We start from the raw sequence: 18,447 nt of genomic DNA on the forward strand, positions 1-18,447 counted from the left end.
AAAAAAAAAAGAAAATAAAATAGCGCAGATTTTGCTTCCAGCTCTCTGGCTTCTAACCTTCCCGSCCCCTCTCGGCCCTGCCGCGCCCGCCGTCCCCGTCCCGGAAAGGCAGCGCCGGGGCCGGCCGGTGCTCGTCGAGACCAGCAGGCAGAAGGCGGCTTGCTTGCAGCAGGGTCCTGCCGAACGGCCGAAGACGAAGGCTCAGACAAGCGGAGCAACCCAGGCAAGGGCTGCTGCAGAGGCCGGACAAGCTCCGGAGAGGCTTGCGGGGAGCCCGTGCTGCTTTCCTGGCAGCGCTCCTTTGCGTCTGTCCTTCCAAGACGGGAGGAGAAAGAAGGAGGCTTGCTCTGGAGCATCTCGGCTGATTGCCCCATCCAGGGTTTGCCTCAAAAACCAGCAGCTGCTCCCAGGCAGCGAGTGGGGGATTTCCGCGGCTGAGGGGGGGTAAGACATGCCCAGCAGCTCCGTTCGTACAGCACCTTCGGTCATGGGTTCCCTAATGCTTCTTCGCACGTGCTCCTCTCACTTGGGGAGGGGCAGGGAAGGGTGGTGAGCTGCACAGCAGGTGGGGTGGGAAGATAACCCTAAATTTTTAAACATCCTCTCCTCCCAAGCCAGGARGTGGATCAGGATCTCTCCAGCTTCTTTGCCAAGGAGGAAGTTAAGGCACAGTAAGGCAAGTGTCAGTCGTGATAGCAGAAGCAAGAATCAATAACTTGGGTCTTCCAGTACTTCTATAGACTGTCTTCAGCTCCCATGCCAGAAGGCTTGGCGGGACAGCACAGGAATGCAATGCCAGGTTGGGATCCCCCAGGGATGGCCTTGAACATTGGGAAGGCTCTGCAAGCAGGGACTCTCCTGCTTTCCTCCTCATTTCTGTGCCTTCCTGCCAACTTCCTCTGCAGGCAGTGCCAGGGTTCCTGCTCACGTGCTGCTGCGCGAGGAAGGGAGCAARACCCAAGGGAACAGGCGGGCTAGGGCAGGATGAGAAACATCTGCAGCCCTCACGTGGCCAGTGGCCCAAGGTGATTTTTCGCCTCTCTGATGCTGCAGGGGAGTGGAGTGTGTTAGATCACATGAGACCTCAAGCACCCGCAGCAAGAACAAACATTTATTAGAGTGTTAACTCTCTTCACCCCACACTTATTCTGATAGTGTTCAGGGGTGCTAGAGGATGCTCCATCCACTGTACGGTGTGGAAAGGAGTCTGTTCCTGCTCCTTCCCAGGGTAAACTGGAGCCTGGAGACCCCTACAATTCAGCTTCATGGCAGAGACAGGAAATTCAGTCCTGCTGGTCTGCAGCACAGACCCTGCCAAGCAGAAATCCTAAAGGAAAATATCCCCTTCTGTAGTGCTCATAGTGCCACCTTCTTCCATGCGTGAAGGCAGCCCGAGGCCACCAAGGGGGGCAAGGGGCAATAATGTCTCCCAAGCTGGCTCTGCACCCGCTGAACTGCAGGCAGACAATGTCCCAGTGGGCATCAGGGCAACAGCACGGAGGGAGGAGGCAGTCCCACGGGTCGAAGATGTCCAACCACTCATTCAGAGCACACAACAGGCTTCCCCGAGATCTTCAGATCATCGAAGGGCAGCAAGGCAAGGAGCTGCAAAGGCCAAGGTTGCAGAGGTGTAAGGATCCAGGGTCATGTCTCCACCAAGCCAGGGTAGGGGCCCAGAACTGCCCAACAACCCTTGCAGACTCCCACCTCCCCAGGGAAATGCCAAGAAACCACACCTGGGCTTCCCCTAGAGCTGAAGGCCACAGGCAGCCACCCCACTGTCCCCCAGTGCAAATACATGCAACCCAGTGGGGAAGGCTGGGATGGACATGGCTAGAAAGTCCTGGAGAGCCTGTGAGGACCCGGAGTGAAGCAGGAGCTCGCCTTCATCTATGATCCAAATCAGCCGACTCCTGCACCCCACTACATGCTCCCAGAACCAAAGCCCTCCCCACTCACAGACTCACATCATCATTGCCATCAGCGAGGTCCTGGGCTGTCTCGTTCTCCATGTTCCTCAGCAGGGTGTCAGCCCCAGAGTGCGAGAGGATGGCAGCAATGGCAGCATCCTTCCGGCCCACGGCCAGGTGCAGCGGGGTGCACCCATTATACATCTGGGCATCCACATATGCCCCGTTGTGCAGCAGGAACTGAACAGCCCTGCGGTTGTGGCACTCCACAGCCAGGTGCAATGGGGTCTTCCCGCTCGTGCCCTCCTGGAACAAGCAGATGACAAGGACATGGGTGCAAAGTCCCCTCAGATGGGCCTCCCTGAACCCATCTGCACCCCCTTGGCTGGGCAAAAAGAAGGCAGGCCCCTGCCCTGACTGCAGTCATGCAGCCAAATCTCCCCTTGCCACCTGATAGCCCCTAAAAGGCTTTCTTCTCTGCTCCCTCAAAATCTGGCATTTYCAAGCCCCACAGCAATCCTGACACTGCCTGGCAGTGCCAGCCCCAAGGCTGGAGGGAGTTCACAGGACTGCAGATGCAAAAGGGAGCCTGACTGAGCAGCACCCAGGCACCATGTTCAACATTACCCGAACATCGATGTTGGCCCCGCTCTGCAGCAGCAGAGACATCATCTGGATATTCCCCTTCAAGGTGCTGATGTGCAGACAGGCTAGGCCTGCGGTGGAAAGACAGGAGAGAGYGCCATGGTCACTGCAGGTCACCCTGAAGAACACTGAGCCCAGCTCCAAGCCCACTCTGTTAGGCACCCAGATTACCACAGATGCAACATCCAGTTTCTGACCCAGACACAGCAGCTGGCCCCCCTTGCACACACACCCTGCAGCTCCAGATGCATGCCTGGCACTTGCACCCACCACTGCAGGTCTGGGCTGCCCGCAGGTCTCACTCACCTTGCCAGTTCTGGAGCTGCAGGTCCTGCTGGTGCCCACTGAGCTCGGCTGTGTCATCTGTGAGGGCTGTGCCCTGCAGCAGCTGCTGGGCACACTGCACCTGCTGTTGCTCACAGGCCAAGTGCAGTGGGGTGTTGCCATTGCGGTCCTGCAGGCTGGGGTTGACTCCCTTGTGGATGAGTGCCTGGATCACGCTGGGYTGTTCCAGGTACACGGCTAAGTGGAGCGGAGTCTAGTGAGGATGTGGGGACAAAAATTAGGAAGTGGGGGATCTCCAGCAGGCCAGACAGGCTTGCTCAGCAATGCCAACCTACACTAGCCACCACAGSAGTGTGGGCAGGCTGCTGCGTAGGAGCGGTTCTCTGTCCCAGGGCTAAGTGTGGCTGTTGTAGAGAGCTGCAAAAGATTTGCTGTCCAGCTGCTCCCTGCACCTCAGCTCTGGGATCGCCCATACAGATTGCTGATCCCAACAGGCAGATCTGTCCTAGGCTATTTACTCTACCATGGTCATGCTGTGGCTGCTCCACCCTCTGGGGGAGTCTGTGAAGTCCCAGGGCCCCCGCTATCTGACACCTGCSCAGGTGTGCATGTGGTAAGGGGCCTGCATGGGCACCCCTTTCACCGTGTGGTGTTGGGTGCTGTCATCCCCCTTTCAAGATATTTCCCACAGCCTTCTCCCCTCCCCCAAAAGAGACTGCTCACATAGGACCTTCATTGCTCTGGAGGAAGGAGATGGGGAAAGCCTTGAGGAAAGGACAGACAGATTTGGCACCTATTCAGGGAGCAGCCTGTGGCACCACCTTCCTTCCTCATTATATCTGCACACCTGGAAAAGGTCATTCTGGATCTCCAGCACTTCTCTGGGCAGTTGAGCAATGCAGCAGAGAGCTACCTCTGGGACACAGTGGATAATGGCCAGATGAATCAACCTACAGAAGGGATAAAAGGAAGGGGGGGGGAATATATATCGTGATGAGTGTCATGATCAAAAGCAAAGATCCTCCAGTGCTTCATGGAGAAATAATCTTCTCACCTTGCTCCCAGCCATCTACCCTTCCCAGCAAATCAGATCTCCACGATCTTGCCCTCTCTCAGTTAAAGCTCAGTAGCGAGACAGAAAGGCAGCCTGYGATTCCCCTGGGCAGACCTTCAGCCTGACTGTCACAGCAGAACGTGACCCTTCTGTCCCCTCTGAGCAGCTGAAGGGTCCTCCTCCAACCTCACAACGTGCACAGGACTCAAGCCGAGTGCGAGCTGCCCAAAGCCAGGCCTCCAAACCGAGGAAGTCCTAGGAGCCCAGGATCTGTTTTGCAGAGCCCGTGGGCTGGGCCTGGCTGCCGCGGAGGGAACTGGAGGCTTGGACTCTGGCAGCTGCCAGGGGAATTCCACTTCCCCTACCGCCAGCCGCGCACCACACTTCTGCTTTCCCCTCYGCAGAGGCAGACAGCAAAAGCTGGGCAGGAGCCTGGCAGCGCCCCAAGATCACCTGCACAGCGCAGGCCCCGCACCAAGCTATCTGCCAGTCCTCACCGATTTCCTCTCATCCGCATCCTTCCCTTTTGGCTCTGGCGYGGCGAGGCCGGCACGCGGCGTGCCAAGCAGAGGGACACCGGCGCTAGGCAGCTTCAGCGTACTCGACGGAGCCGGGGGGCCAGCAGGGAGCACCTTTGCTCCGGACCCGGCGTTCATGGCTGCGCAGCCTGAGGCCTCGCAGCCCGAGGCTTTATTTCCAGCCTGCCCTCCCCCTCCTCTGCCCCACCGCGAGGCCCGCGAGCGAGAGCCTGCAAGCTGCGCTTGGGCGAGTTTCACGCCGGCCCTCGCTGTCCTCGGCGCAGTCAGAACAGAAGCGAGAGAGAGACAGAAGCGAGCCGGGAGGGAATTTCCAAGCTTGCGCTGTTAACCTATGGGGCTCCAGCCCGCCAGCAAGCAGCCCCGTGCTTCTGCTGCCCAGCCTTCCTCCCCGCTGCCCCGCTGCGCCGGGGCCGCGCCGCCAGGGCCCGCACCCAAAGGCCGCTCGGCAGCGGGCGCCCGCCTCCGCGCGCCGGGCTGCGGGCTGAGCTCGCGGGCACGCGCGCGCCCGAGGGGCGCCAACCAGGGCGAGCGGGCGTCAGCTCCCGCTCTGCGGGCTCATGCCAGAGATGAGCCTCGCGCTGCCTCCTCACCGGGCTGGGGCCCTGCGGTCCCTTTTATCTCCGACGGGGATCAGCTCCAACCGAAGGCCGAGCTCTAACCGAGCTCGTGCCACCCACGCTGCTTGACAGAGGCAGGCAGGGCCAAGGGATGAACATCCTTGGCAGCCCTGGCCAGACACCCCAGCGATGGGCTTTCCTGAGAGCCAGGTGCCACCTGCAACTGTGAGGGACCAGCCAGCCTCCCTTCACACATCAAAAAAAAAGCAATATTAACCCTAAGAAGGTGAAGTTGGGCCAGGGACCGCCTTCTAGCCAGCTGCAGGGGAAGGACATGGCTTCGCTGAGCAGCCCGAGGGCCAGCTCCTCCAGAAGTCCTTTATCTTCGTGACACACGCTCCCCAGCACGGGCTCCACTCCTTGTCCGGTTGCCGCTGACAAGGAAGCGCGGCATGAGGAAAAACAAGAGCAATTGCTCCTGGGCCAAGATAAAGAGGGCACCCCGCAGGTCGCTAACCCAGAGCCTCCCCACAGCAGGGCAAGGGGGAGGCCCGAGCTGTGGGGCCAGGATGCATGAGGTGAAGGGACGGAGGAGAGAAGCGGCAGGGCTGCAGCACCACCTCCTCCAAAGCGCTGCCCAYGGGCCAGGCCAGTGCCTGGGACCCCAGAGACCCTCAGCCAAGCCCCCCTTTCGACTGCAAAGCAAACACGTTCCTCTTCGCCCTGCCGCCAGGGGAGAGGCTGTGCCTGAAACGCYGCGTCCCCGGGGAAGCCCCAGGTCACGCAGAGGCAGGGAATTCCCCGCTGGAAGGAGAGGCCACCCACATTTGCCTCCACAAGGCCATGGGGTGCCCCCTTGCCGCCAGCRCTCCCTGGGACAGGGGGAGGGGGCCCACGAGATAGGGCAGGGGCCTGGCTCGGGGGCCACACGGGCAGGAGGCAGCATCCTTCAGCAGGCATGGGGCGGGGGCCAAGCYGGGGGGCCCAGGGCTGGGCTGGTGGAAGGCCATGGGGCAGGAACAAGGAGCAAGAAGGGGGCCTGGGTCCAGGCTGGCAGCGGCTGCAGGGTAGGGGTAGGRCCAGGGAGCCAGCTGCAAAACTCACGTGGTGGCACAGCTCTCCCCCAGTGCTTTCTCRCTTTTCCTAGTCCTGGTAAATCAGGACGGGGAGATTCCCTAACAGGTTTTCGATCAGACAAGCCTGTGGCACCTGTGCCGAGATGTCCTTTGCCCATTTTCAGGGACAGCCCCTGTTCTTCCAGACCCACTCCCAAGTGCCACACGTTGGAGGAAGCTACAGGATATGCCTTTTTTTTTCAGGTATAGGACAGATAAGACTGCTCAGGCAGGGGACTTTCCAAAGCAATTCAGGTTGAACTTTAAGCCTCTGCTGCTTTCACTTTCCAGAGCCAAACTCRGCTCCCAGGGGACAGAGCTGCACCAAGCGAGAATGTACACCAGGGTTGCACCCTGCTGCAGTGAGCCTCACACCTCCATTCACCCCAGGAATCCCCCAGTCCCTTCAGCAGCTCCCCACGTCCTGCCCACATCATCACATGGGGCAGGTGGGGCAGTCAGACGCGTGAGGTGGAAACCCCAGGCAGCTTCCACTGCCAGCACCTCACTCTTCCTGGCTTTGGTGGCTCTGCAGTTCAACAAGGTGGCTGAGCGCCAGGAGATCTGGGCTCAGGTCCCAGAGCTGAAGCCAAGGACTAGCAAGTTTGGACATCTATGCTACAGAAACATTAACAGTTATACAATGGCTGACTTTTCCCACCTAGGCAGAGCCCAGGTTTTCACCTTGAAGCTGGGATGTGCCTGCTTCAAAGGACTGGTTTCCCCTTCTGTTCCCCCACTTCCTTCACCATCCAGACACAGCCTCCTCCTGTGCTCTCATTTCTGCATTAATTCTCCTCTTTCCTTGTTGCCAGGCCTTGACTTCCTGAAATGGGTGCAAGAGCCAGGAGCTACTTAAGGGAACCACAGAGCAGCCACCAGAGTGGAATGAGCCCACTGTGCATGTGTGGGTGCGTGTGTGTATGTGTGCACGTGCACACACGGGCAGYGGGACTCTTTGCCATGGATGGATGCATTATAGTAACGTGAGCCAGGATTTTGGACTGTCTCTTGCTAACCTGTAAACCTCCTAATGCCAGGAGACATGAGGCACACATGCCATGTGAATCCCTGCTTTATCCCAGCCAAGGCTAGAAGCACAACTCCCATTTTGGCACGGCAGCCGCAAGGCCAGGCCATCGTCAGACTGCTACCTGCCGGCATGCAGTGCTCGCAGCTGAGCCACAAAACCAGGGAAGTGGGGATGGAGACATCTCCATTGGCTGCTAAACACCCCTCCTCATCCAACTCCAGCCCAGTGCCTTTGCCAGAAGAAGCCCTCTACCCTGCCATACACCATGCTAAGACCTCTGCCCTTCCTTCAGCCGCCCACACGCTTCTCCTCTGCCTTGTACCACTTCCCTGCTCATTCTCTCCTCATGCTAATGCCTGCAGCCACGGGGGAAGGGCAGTGGGGACTTCTGGAAAGGGCTGCAGGGAGTTTTGAAAAGGGCAGCAAACAGAGGAGCTGTAGCAAGGGCAGCATGGCCAACCTAGGGGTGGACTGCTGGGTCCATCCTCAGCTTCTCTGCTTGCTCACTTGCTCCATCCTGGGACAAGGGCACTCTTTAAGTGCTCTGAATTGCAAAAGTCCATGGATAGAAAGCAGCCATGGCATAAGATGATCTAGCCATCATGAAAGATATCCATGATCCTGGAGCAAAAGGGTCAGAGCTGTCCCTAGGGGTGAACATGGTCCCAGGTCTGAACATGTAGCACTGCCATATCCAAGGTGGTCCTGGATGAAGCACAGCCCATTTCACAGTACTGTCCAGTTCCCAGGCTTGCAAGTGACCTGAAATGCATGGTAGGAAAAGTGTCCATATCTGTTGAGGGTGCCTGCAACTAAAGGCAAGGAGAATGGGCTAAGGGTGACACTCAGCTCTGTCACACAAACAGAACTGGTGAAGTTACTTCAGTTCCCTGGGTATTTTTTCTCCTCCCTCTGGAAAAAGAGCTGACCATGGAGATCCCCCCATCCACAGGGTAAGAAACCTTGTCTCTCAGAGCAGCATTTCCCTTCATCAACTCATACTAGAMGGATCTAGGAAAAGAGATCAAGCATCCAATCTGATAAATTTCTCTCCCTTTCCAGATAACTCGATGTCCGCAGGCYATAGCAGGAAGAATTTGCTCCTGGCTCCTCACTTTCTCTAAGCAGATGGGTAGGAAATCATGCAAACAGTTCACACAAGAGACGGGAGGAAATGGCATCAGCAGCAATATAGAGGAGAGATAGCAGAGAGGAAAACTGCAGGGGAATTCCACACTAATCCTGCTCTCCTGTTCCAGCCAGTTAACCGGCCCTGCTAACCACTTCCTTGGAGACCAGCATGAACCTTTGCCAGAAGGCTCAGGAAACACAGCACCATCCTGCCCTGCAGCACCCTGCTAGCCTAGCCCTGGGATCCCTTCCTCTCCCCATGCAAATGCAATTCTGTCCTGTCCTGTTAAAACTGTTYCAGCTTTCCTCTGACAGCTCCGAGGAAGCAACTGATCCCAGCCAGCTGTAGCCTTACTCTCGTGCTCTCGGCTTCTGGCCTGGGTTCCACATACGCACTTCTGCAGGTTCCTTCTTTCCTCCCCAAGGCAGCACACATCTGTTATTTGAGGGGCCCTGGGAGGATGCCATGGCTAGTAGGAAGCAAAGCTCTGTCAGCCACAGCACAGAGGGATCACTCCCTGGTGAATGCTTCAGATTTGCYGAAATCTGAAAGCTAACTGAAAACTAACTCCCCAGCTCCTCTGGCAGCACTGCTGGAAAGGCAGGTGGGGAGATACAGTGAGGTAGAAAGGGGAGATCTGAATGGCCCGAACTCTAGCCTGGGCAGCACCACTCTGTTTCCCAGCCTGCTGCTCCTGGGGAAAAGAGGGAGTTGGGAAGCAATGGACAGACAGAAGACAGCCTCCTCCTTCCTGTGTCACCCTGCAGAAGGTATGTTTTCAGTGCCGGCAGATGAGGGCAGCAGGTGGTGGATGAGGGCTACTGGGGACTGGCTGACAGGAGAGGCACTGAGATAGGGCAGCAGGCACCTTGTTTTTCAGATACATACCAAGGTGAGGGAAATGAAGGAGGTGCCTCACRACTCACCTACATACTGCAGCCCCCATCTCACAGCCTCTGGACTTGCACCCACAGGTTTGAGCGTTTTGAGCGAATGGCGGGCCCCAGATCACAGGAATACTAAACATCAGGTGCATTTGGACTACCCTCTTCAAAACAACAGGTCTGACCTGCAGTCCAGTCACCAGAGGGATGGCGCAAATCAGAAAGCAGATCAGCCCATCCCAGACCAGGAGGATGAAGCTAGTTTCATGGACATAGGCTGAGAAGTGAGATGAAGGACTGCAGTAAAACCAGGAAACAACCTGAAAGGCTCACTGGCCGACACAACTCCATTTCAAACAGACCAGATTCCCCTTTTTGCTCATCAAGGAGTAAAAATACCCTCCTACAGTTTCTGTACACACACAGGTATCTTCAGGTCAGAACAGCCTCTTCCAAGAGGACAGTGCCTGGGCTTTGCCAGAGCCTGTACAACACACTCTTAATAATCATTTACAGCCCTGCATGTGTTTCCTCGCTGACACAGGATTATTCTTTTAATGGGGCATAAGCTTTGGGTCTAGGATCTCACAGGGCTCCCCTTCCACCCCTGCATCTGCTCTAATCAGTGGGATTTCCCATCTCTGGGGAGCAGAGATCATCCTACGTAGCTCACTGAAAAGAACACAGTATAACCACTTTCACAGCTCAGACCCCACATCCTCTCTTCCTAYGCAGTCAAGTCTGGCTCCTCTTTTATCCACATTGGATAAAAAAAAAAGTAATAACAACAGCAAATCAAACCTTTCTTCATTAATTCAGCTGAGCTCAGCATCCAAGCCCATCCACAGAGTGCAAGGACCCAAAGCCCTCATCTATTATAACCAGGCAACAGGCTTCTGCAACCTAGGGCATGGAAATTTCCAGCCATTCTTTCCTTTCCTTTGTGCCGAAGTTCCCTGTGTCTCTCCCCAGCTCCAAGGTAAATCTGGACAGGCGGAAAGTCTGAAGAAACTTCCTCTAGGCCAGATTGAAGTCATCAGGACAGGGAAAAAACCCTACCTCAGAGGACCAATCCCTACCTAAGAGGACTTACCCGTGTCACATCAAGTGTTATGCATGTGTGTGACCCTGCAACATGCACGAATTTCTGGTGTCTGGGGAAAACTCAGCTAAGAAGTTGCAGACAGGCATCCTAAAGGAGCCTTGCCCAGAGCAGCCTGCATTGGCTTTAAGGGGCTCCAAGGCCTTTCTTGCCAACCCACATCCTGACATGTACAGCGCAAGAGCTGACAGTCCAGGCAAAGGGAGCTGGAYACAGCAGATCTCCTCCCTCCAGCCAGCCACACGTTAAGCCTCATTTTCTTCTCTCCTCCACAATGGCAATGTGCTAAGGAGCAAATAGGGATGGACTGGAACTCCCTGGAGATCAGTTACTCATAGAAAAGGGTCCTGCCTGACATAAAGATCCCAGAATGTGGCCTCCACAGGGGAGAGGCCAGACTGAGTCCCATAAGGACCATTTCCTGAGATAAGAGCTTCCTTGTCTGCATGCCTACTCACATCTGGTGTGAGGTCTGTGACTCTTAAATGGCACCAGTTGGGGTCCTGCATGCCCAATCTTGAGTACATGGAACAGCAGGGAGAATGTGAAGTCAACTGAGTGCCCAGCCATTGGCACACGTGACCCACAGCCTCTGATACGGAGGCACCTCCTCAAAGCATGAGGCAATCACACAGCACATCCGACAGAAGGGCCACGTGTATATTAATCAAAAGCAAAGTGGAGAAACTCCACTCAGGCTGCAAGAATGCAGGCAATAGGCATGGAAAGGCCCTGTGAGACCATTCAGCTCCACTGCAGGACACCAGTTCCCAGTTACCATTGACTATGGCCATCCCATTGCTGGACAGCCAGCAATAGCCCAACATAGCTCAGCAAAGGGACTCCCAGTCCTTCCAGAAACAAGGAGGTATGCTCTCTGCATTGGACTTCTTTAATGCTTCCCCTAAAAATGTGTCCCTCCAGTCCCCTGCTCTTTTCTTTTACCATGGTTTCTCTTCTCTGCTCTCACACGTTGAGTTTTCCCTCAAGCCTGTGACTCCTGCATGCACACACACAAGGATCTAGAGAGTACAGGGCATTCAGCAACATCTATATTCAGCAGGCCAGGCTCTGAGCAAGCAGCAACRCAGGAGCAGACAGGCTGAATGGGGAAGTTCTCTATTTCCCTGAATGGAGAAGAATGCTAGAGCAGGGCTACATGAAATGGGAGAGTTAAGGCTGGCACATGCTGGTCAGTTGTTAAAAGGGGCTCTTGGCCCTAGAAGATGAGGCTTGGTACTTTATGGCTACCCACACAGGCAAAGGCTCAGTAGAAGAAACCTGTTACACTACCACAGTTGCCAGTTACCATCACTTGAAAGACAGCCTAGAACATCAGCTCTTGTGGGGACCAAAATTTACTTAATTAACTCTCTCCAAACTCTTGCTAATGCATCTCAGCCCACAAGTCACCAGCACGTGATTTCTTATCAGCAGACACGGCAGCTCTTGTCTCTAGTGGAAGGAGGAAGTCAGGCTTCCTCTGCCACCCTCTTTCCCCAAGACACAACCCACCCCCTACACACATACGCCTGACCAAAACTGCTCTGTCCCATTTTCCATCTGAAGGATGCTGAGCTGGGGACCCTCGACCTTCACCCCCGCAGAAAAGCCATGCTACTTTGCATAGAGAGCCCCATGCAGAAAGCAACAGCCCTTCTGCAGAAGTGTAGCATCAAACCTTTCACAGCACAAACGCTGTAATGCTTCATCTACACTGTGCCTAGCTGCCCACTGCCGAGGAGTCCATCACTGTGGCATCAGGTACCGAGGACATAAACTGGCATATGGCCCAAGGACCAAGACAGCAAGAAGGGGAAACATGGTTAAGATAGAACATATAGTTCTAGAGAGAGGAAGCTCAGCCAAATTTCCCACACTGATAAATCAACTGTCTCTAGAGCTGGCAGAAACTGTCACAAGCTCTAGCAAATGGAGAGGTTTTCCCTTGTGCTGGAATGCAACATACAATCTTGTGACATTCCATCCCACCCCACAGGAGATGGCCCTACACCCACCCCTTTCCCAGGACACTGGAGCTCTCGTGCCTGGTGAGGCCAGCAACAAGGGGGTTTCCTTGGGGACTCTTAACAAAAGTTGAGTGTGTTTGAAGGCCAGGGCACAATGATAACAAACTGTAGCCTGCCCACAGTTAGCCATTCCTGCAGCTGGAAAGCCCCTCTCTTCACTTCCATGCAAAGCAATCCCATCAGGATTCAATTCAGCAGAAAAGGAGCTGGTTCAAAAGGAAGAGACGGATGCTTGAAGGAGACAGTTTGAGCTTGAGGGCAAGAGAGCAGCCTTCTGGCAGAGCTTGCTCTCTACCCTKCCATGGAATAACCAGGGTACTGCCGGCCTAAGTGCACCCATCATCCTCTGCCTGTCGCTCCAGGTTTCCTCGCATTGCTTGACCTCTCCTGCTATTACAGCTCTGCTGATCCTGCTCCAAGGCTGATGTGCCATTGCCCAGTTATTACAGCCCTGACTTCCTCAAAGCAGAGACTACCAGTTGCACTGGGGAGGGGGTGGTTGGGTTTGGGGYTTTAGCAAATGATTCATGGAAGACGGCTGCTCAGAGGTACCCACACATTTCACTGGCCATTACACCCACATCTCCTGTGTTAGCTAATTTCCTTCCTACGTAACCAGGCTCCTCTAATTTTGAGGGAGGAACAGTCAGTTTTAGAACCATTGCTTCATCCTGCCTCAAATAATGTTCTTCTCCTGCAGAGGTGGCAAGAAGTAACCCAAGGAAGATCCTGTTGAGACTTTAACTGTCTGAGCACATGCTTCTCCCCTCTACCTTCACTTTGTATACTTCTACCACAGGTGCCAGACTGACAAACACAACCCCCTCCCGCACACACGTCTGGAGGAGGCACAGGTAGGCAAGACTGGGGAAGCTATACATGCTGGAAGGGTAGAGCAGATGGGCAGCCAACACTTTGATTAGCTCCTTTTGTGCTAGTGCTCCTCTCCATTCGGTATCAGCAAGGGCAGCTGAGGAAACAGGAACTGTTCAAATAAACCTTGAACTTTTTGTATTTCCAGAATTACAATGATTACAGGGAAGTGTTATTGCCCAAGTCTGCTGAAAAAACAATGATACTATGATTCTAAGCYTTGTCTTGAATCTGTCTTGTGGCAGACATTCAAGCAAGTCACACAAGGTGAAGTGCAGCTAACTGAGATGAAAAGGAGTTGTCAGGTCTGCCTCACTAGGTGAAAAGGAAGCAGCCTATGGCTATCTGATYCCCTTTTTTCTGGAGACCTCCAATCACATGATGAGTGACTTTTCCTTAGACTTTAGGAATCTATTTTGCATAGAAAAGTGGTGGCAGTTCAGGGAGATGTTGGATGCTCACAGTCCTATCTGCATCGAGTGGAGTGGTGGATGTCCAGCATTGCTAAATATAAATGCCGCCTACTTCTCCCACAGGGTTAGGAGACAAGTCAGGAATAGAAGAGGCAGAAGTCCATAAACTCACCACTCTGACCACAAGAATATGTTCTTTTCCCAGCACTGAGAGCAGATCTCAGGAAAGCAGACTCCCTGCACTGACCTCCCTAGCCCCAAGTTGTTCGAGCTGCACTAACAGCAGACTTTTCACTCCCTCTCTCACTCTTTACAGATTTCCTGTTCTAAACTGCACCATACATGAGGGAAAACAGAAGAGTGATGGCAACCGCTTGGAAAGCTCTCTGAAAGCCTCTCCTGCCTAGAGTTACTAAGGCAGCACCAATTAATGTTTCCCTAGTTAATTAGATGCTTGTGTTATGTTCTAGCTAAGCAAGTTTGACAAGCAGTGGGTTCAGCCACCTTGCAAGACTGACTAAAACAGGAAAAGCATCTCCAAACAGCTGCATGTACTGGACTCACTAAAGAACAGGGACTGGTGAGCCCTGGCACAGCATAACATAACATAACGGGACTGGGGGAGCTTTCCTGCAGCATTACTTCTACTGGCCTAATTAAGACCTTTGGTTGTCTCTGTGCACATTGGCTCTGGAGTTACAGCTGTGTAAGCTAGCGAATTTTCCCATGCAGGGGAGCTGCAGAGCCAGCATATAGATAGGACAGCACTAGAAAGCTATCCGAGTGCCTCGCTGGGGAGTGTGGGTGGTTGCGTTTAGTCTAACCTTGCTCGCTGTGAGACTTCCAGCCAATCCTCTGAGCAGATCCCACAGTGAACATTAATGAACATCTCAGCAGATGTACAGGTTCCATACTAACCAGGGAATAAACACTTGGGCTTGCTCCCAGCTCATCTTCAATCTCAGAGACAAATGTGCTCTAYCAGGCAAGGACAGAGTCTCCTTGCAGCTCCTGTTTAAGCCTGTTGTGTGGACACCAGTGAATTCATCTGTCTTGCTTGTGCTAGTGCCTCTTAGTTTCTCTTCCTCTTGCACCATTACTCAGTATTCAACTCTGGCCTGGGTTTGGGTCAAAGCTTTGCGTTTCTCAGCTGAGAGCACATTTCACTCACACTCTGCCCTCATTTGTGATTAAGATCTTCCGTTGAGGGAATGTAAAACAGGAAAGAGACGTGATTAGCTGAATGCAGTTACCAGAAGCCAACCCAAATACCTCCAATATGATGTTTCTGCCCTCAAGAGGGCATTACGAATGTGGGAAGCCCCTCTCATCAAGAGAAACTCGTTCTCTCCATCACAGAGATTCAGAAGGACTGCCCCTTAGCAGAGTGTTGCACCACAAATTTGCAGAGAGCTGTCCCTCAGCTGCTGGGTAGGCAAAGCAAGATGATTTTGACCAGAGAACAAGTAGTTCACAGGTTGCTCAGCTGAGCAGAACCTGCAGGCCTAGCAGAGCTGTCACCAGGTCTTGCTCTGCATAGCTGATCTTGTTTCAGGTTTTGCTCACATGCCATCTCCTACAGACAAGCCAGTCCCATTGATGATGAAGTTTTGCATCCCCCRGAGAAGGGGGTGGGGGTTGATTTGTTCCCACGCCACCATCCAGTTGCTAGTAGCCCCATAGCAAGTGGAAATTGGCTTCCTGCAGCGTGTCTGTTCTGTGCCACRCTGCCTGTGCCCTGATGGCACAGAGGAGGAAGAGGAGCAGGGTTGCCTATCCCTGTCTGCCCTGCCAGACCTGCCTTGGGTGACTTGTTGGTCACCCACCCAAGTCTATGCCAGAGAGCTGAGCACCTGTGCGTGACCTGAAACAAGCAGCTCTAGGTCAGGGGATCGGGGAGTCTTCCACAGCCTGGCCGGGTGGCTGTTCCTCGGGAGGAGCCGGCCGCTGGGGACCACCGCCGATAAGGACCTCCTTATCTGCGGCACTGGCTCTTGGCTAGCAGCCGAGGGGGGCAAGCCCAGGGCTGGCAGGGGGCGGGGAGCCGCGGTGCGGGGGCACCCGCGGGGCAGAGCGCGGCTCCCCGCGGCGCGGCGCGGCGCGGCGGGCAGGGTGCCCGCGGCTCACTCACGTGTCTCCGTCCTCCGAAATGTAGGTGAGCGCCTCCAGCTGCTGCCGGCTGAGCCCCTCCGACGGCGACGGCGACGGCGACGGCGACGGCGGCTCGGCGCGGCAGGCGGCCGGCAGCCCGGGCAGCGGCTCGGGCAAGGCGCCGGAGCCGTAGCTGGAGTCCAGGCGCTCCTCGGCGGCGGCCGGGGTCTCCCGCCCGCCCGGCAGCGAGCGCAGCGACTCGATGCCCGAGTCGCACTGCCCCTCCTCGCCCTCCCAGCCCGCCGCCTCCTTGCGACACTCGCCGCCCGCCGCCCGCGACATCCCGCAGAGCTTCAGCGGCCGCCGCCCGTCCGCCCCGATCCCGGCCCCGACCCCGGCCCCAGCCCCGCGGCGAGCCCCGGCGCCGGGGGACTCATGGCCGGAAAGCCGGCGAGCTGCGGCCGGCGCAGAGGCTAAGGCGGCGCGGCTCCTCCTCCCGCCCGCACTGACTCAGCCGCGCCCGGCCCCGCCTGCCCGGGATTCCCCCCGCCGCCGGCCGCGGCCCCGGCCCCGCGCCGGGCTTTGGTACCACGCGTGGACGCGGCTCCCCGGGGCGCCCGCCCTGCTCCCGCGAGCGTTCCCCTGGACGGCGGGCTGTGGGCTGCTCTCCCTGCCCGTTTTCCCCGGCTGCTTTGTCTGGGGGGAGAGCGGGGCTCAGGAGTGCAGGAGGAAGCAAATCCACATGCGGGCATGTACGTGTGTGCARGGGCCAGGCAGCCTCGGGTGTGCGGGGGACGGTGCTACACTGTACTTTCCTACACAGAGCGGTGGGTGCTGATGTGTCCTGGACCCGCCTCCTCCCTCAGCGTGTTTGTTTTGGTTCTTTAAATAACTGGCAGGTTTGCCAGACGTGGGAGAGGGACCTTGTCAAACCAGGTTGCATGGGTGAGGATGCTGTCACACACACAGGTGCTGACTACAGCCTCAGGCTCTGTGGGAAATGACATGGTAGATGTCACTTACTGGTAGTAGAGATAGGTGTGAACGAAACATATGCTTTTCCTGTGTGCATGSTTTAACTCATCTTACCCGCTGAGACACTGTCTTGCCTGTTCTGCCTGTACAGGTGAAGGGAAAAGCCAGACAGTTGCTACGAGTCACTCTGTCCTGAGCTGCTTCACACCATATTTCTGTGCTACTAATAGCAAACATAAAGCACAGAGTGGGTGCAAGGGCGTACACAAGGACATCCAGTACACAAAGATCAAAGCTGAAAATAAAAGCTAAAAACAAAGGCTCAGATCTCTGCCTGAGAACTATTGGCCTGGCTGCATTTCAGTGCTCTGCTTCCAAGATCAAAGTTACCCAACTGTGTTCCTTGTGGACCTGCATAGCATTTATCTGGCTACTTTCTAATGTCCTGATAAATGAGCTTTCCTCAGAAGAGAATCTAGATAGCTCTGAATGCCGATGACACTTCTTTAAGATCAGTTTAACTTGTTATTTCTACTGCTTGAAATTCACCTTCTCCTCTGCAAGGTAGACAGCTTTCCACTTCATCCAGGAGGAGAGGAAGGATCTGTCCATGCCACACATCTGCAAAGGAGCTCATCTGGGAAGAGCTTGGTGGGGGATGTAGGGACAAAGCTCACAGAAACCACATGCAAAGTGCAAGTGACTTCCACCTCATATGCTGCAGCTGCCACTTCAGGTTTGCGTCACTCTCCTAGCACTGGCCAGCCAGGCCTTAAACCACAGCATTGCTGCATGCAAGCTAACCAAGAAAAGCACCTCTGTGCAGGCAGGAGGAAACAGTTTGGGGCATAAGGGCAGGGGGAGCACAGCAGGAGGCAGGCAGAGGAAATCTCTGTGGGCATCAGTAACTTCCAGGCACAAGTTTGCCTCCCACTTTCAGGACCTGTTTCAATTTCTCCRCTTGTGTTTTGGCACTGTCTGGATGCAGGACCACAACTGCTATGGGAAAGGAGGTTCTTCTGTACCTCATCCCCTCTGTTCAATGCAGAGCAAATGTCCAGGTTATATACCCATGTATACCCTGACACCCTGGCGGTGGCAGCATCCACAGCTGATGTTCCTGATCCCCTTACATACAAGGCTGATAACCTGTAGGTACCAACACCGGGCAAAATCTTACTGGGACTGCCTTCGATCTTGGGTGTTCGCTATTTTACCATCACAACTGACCCCAATTGCAGCACAGAAATTGTGGTTATTCCTTTCTTCCCATTCATCCAGAATTTCTGTTTTCAGCTTTATATACCCAGCTGCTATTGGATTACCCACAAAATACCTTYCCAAATGCCTTTGCCATTTTCTCTTGTACCCTGTTGAAGCCCCATCATGCGCTGATTTCTAAGATTCTTTTGCATGGATGAAATCAGGTATTTGATGAAATCCGTATTGGTAAAATCAGTACTTTCCTAAAGTCCTGCAGATTGATGACTGCTGGTACAGGACAGGAATGTGATCTCCCCAATGGACATGTATCCTCCCTTCACATACCAGAGAATCCCTGCCTTGTTCTAGCAGTAACCAGGAACCTGTGTGGCGATCCACAAAGGATTCATTTTTCTGCTAACTATTTGCTGTCTGGCTTTGCCTCTAGTGACAGTTACACCTCCATTATCTCACGATGACCTCTCCCAGCTGTGGCATAGATGTAGAGACTGCTCCCAGGGCTGGCTGTCCAGGAGTGGTTCAGCTAAAGCCCAGAACCTGAGCTAATAAGCCCTGGAAAGCTGAGCCAGCTCTGTGGAGATGCGG

At 54.9% G+C, this 18,447-nt stretch overlaps 1 protein-coding gene across 1 annotated transcript; it reads right to left on the bottom strand.

Moving 5' to 3' along the window:
• Positions 1-955: 955 nt before the first annotated feature.
• On the bottom strand, positions 956-16,005 carry NFKBIE (NFKB inhibitor epsilon). The gene is made up of 6 exons (XM_085320452.1): positions 15,704-16,005; positions 3,688-3,790; positions 2,862-3,093; positions 2,538-2,626; positions 1,968-2,216; positions 956-1,605 (listed from the first exon to the last, which is right to left on the bottom strand). Exons 1-6 carry the CDS (start codon positions 16,003-16,005, stop codon positions 1,540-1,542), a joined length of 1,041 nt encoding a protein of 346 aa, XP_085176578.1. The 3' UTR covers positions 956-1,539.
• Positions 16,006-18,447: the final 2,442 nt, after the last annotated feature.

Source organism: Rhea americana, unplaced genomic scaffold (genome assembly GCF_003343005.1).
Source record: "Rhea americana isolate MKP2758 unplaced genomic scaffold, rheAme1 scaffold_119, whole genome shotgun sequence".
NCBI classification, from domain to species: Eukaryota; Metazoa; Chordata; class Aves; order Rheiformes; family Rheidae; genus Rhea; species Rhea americana.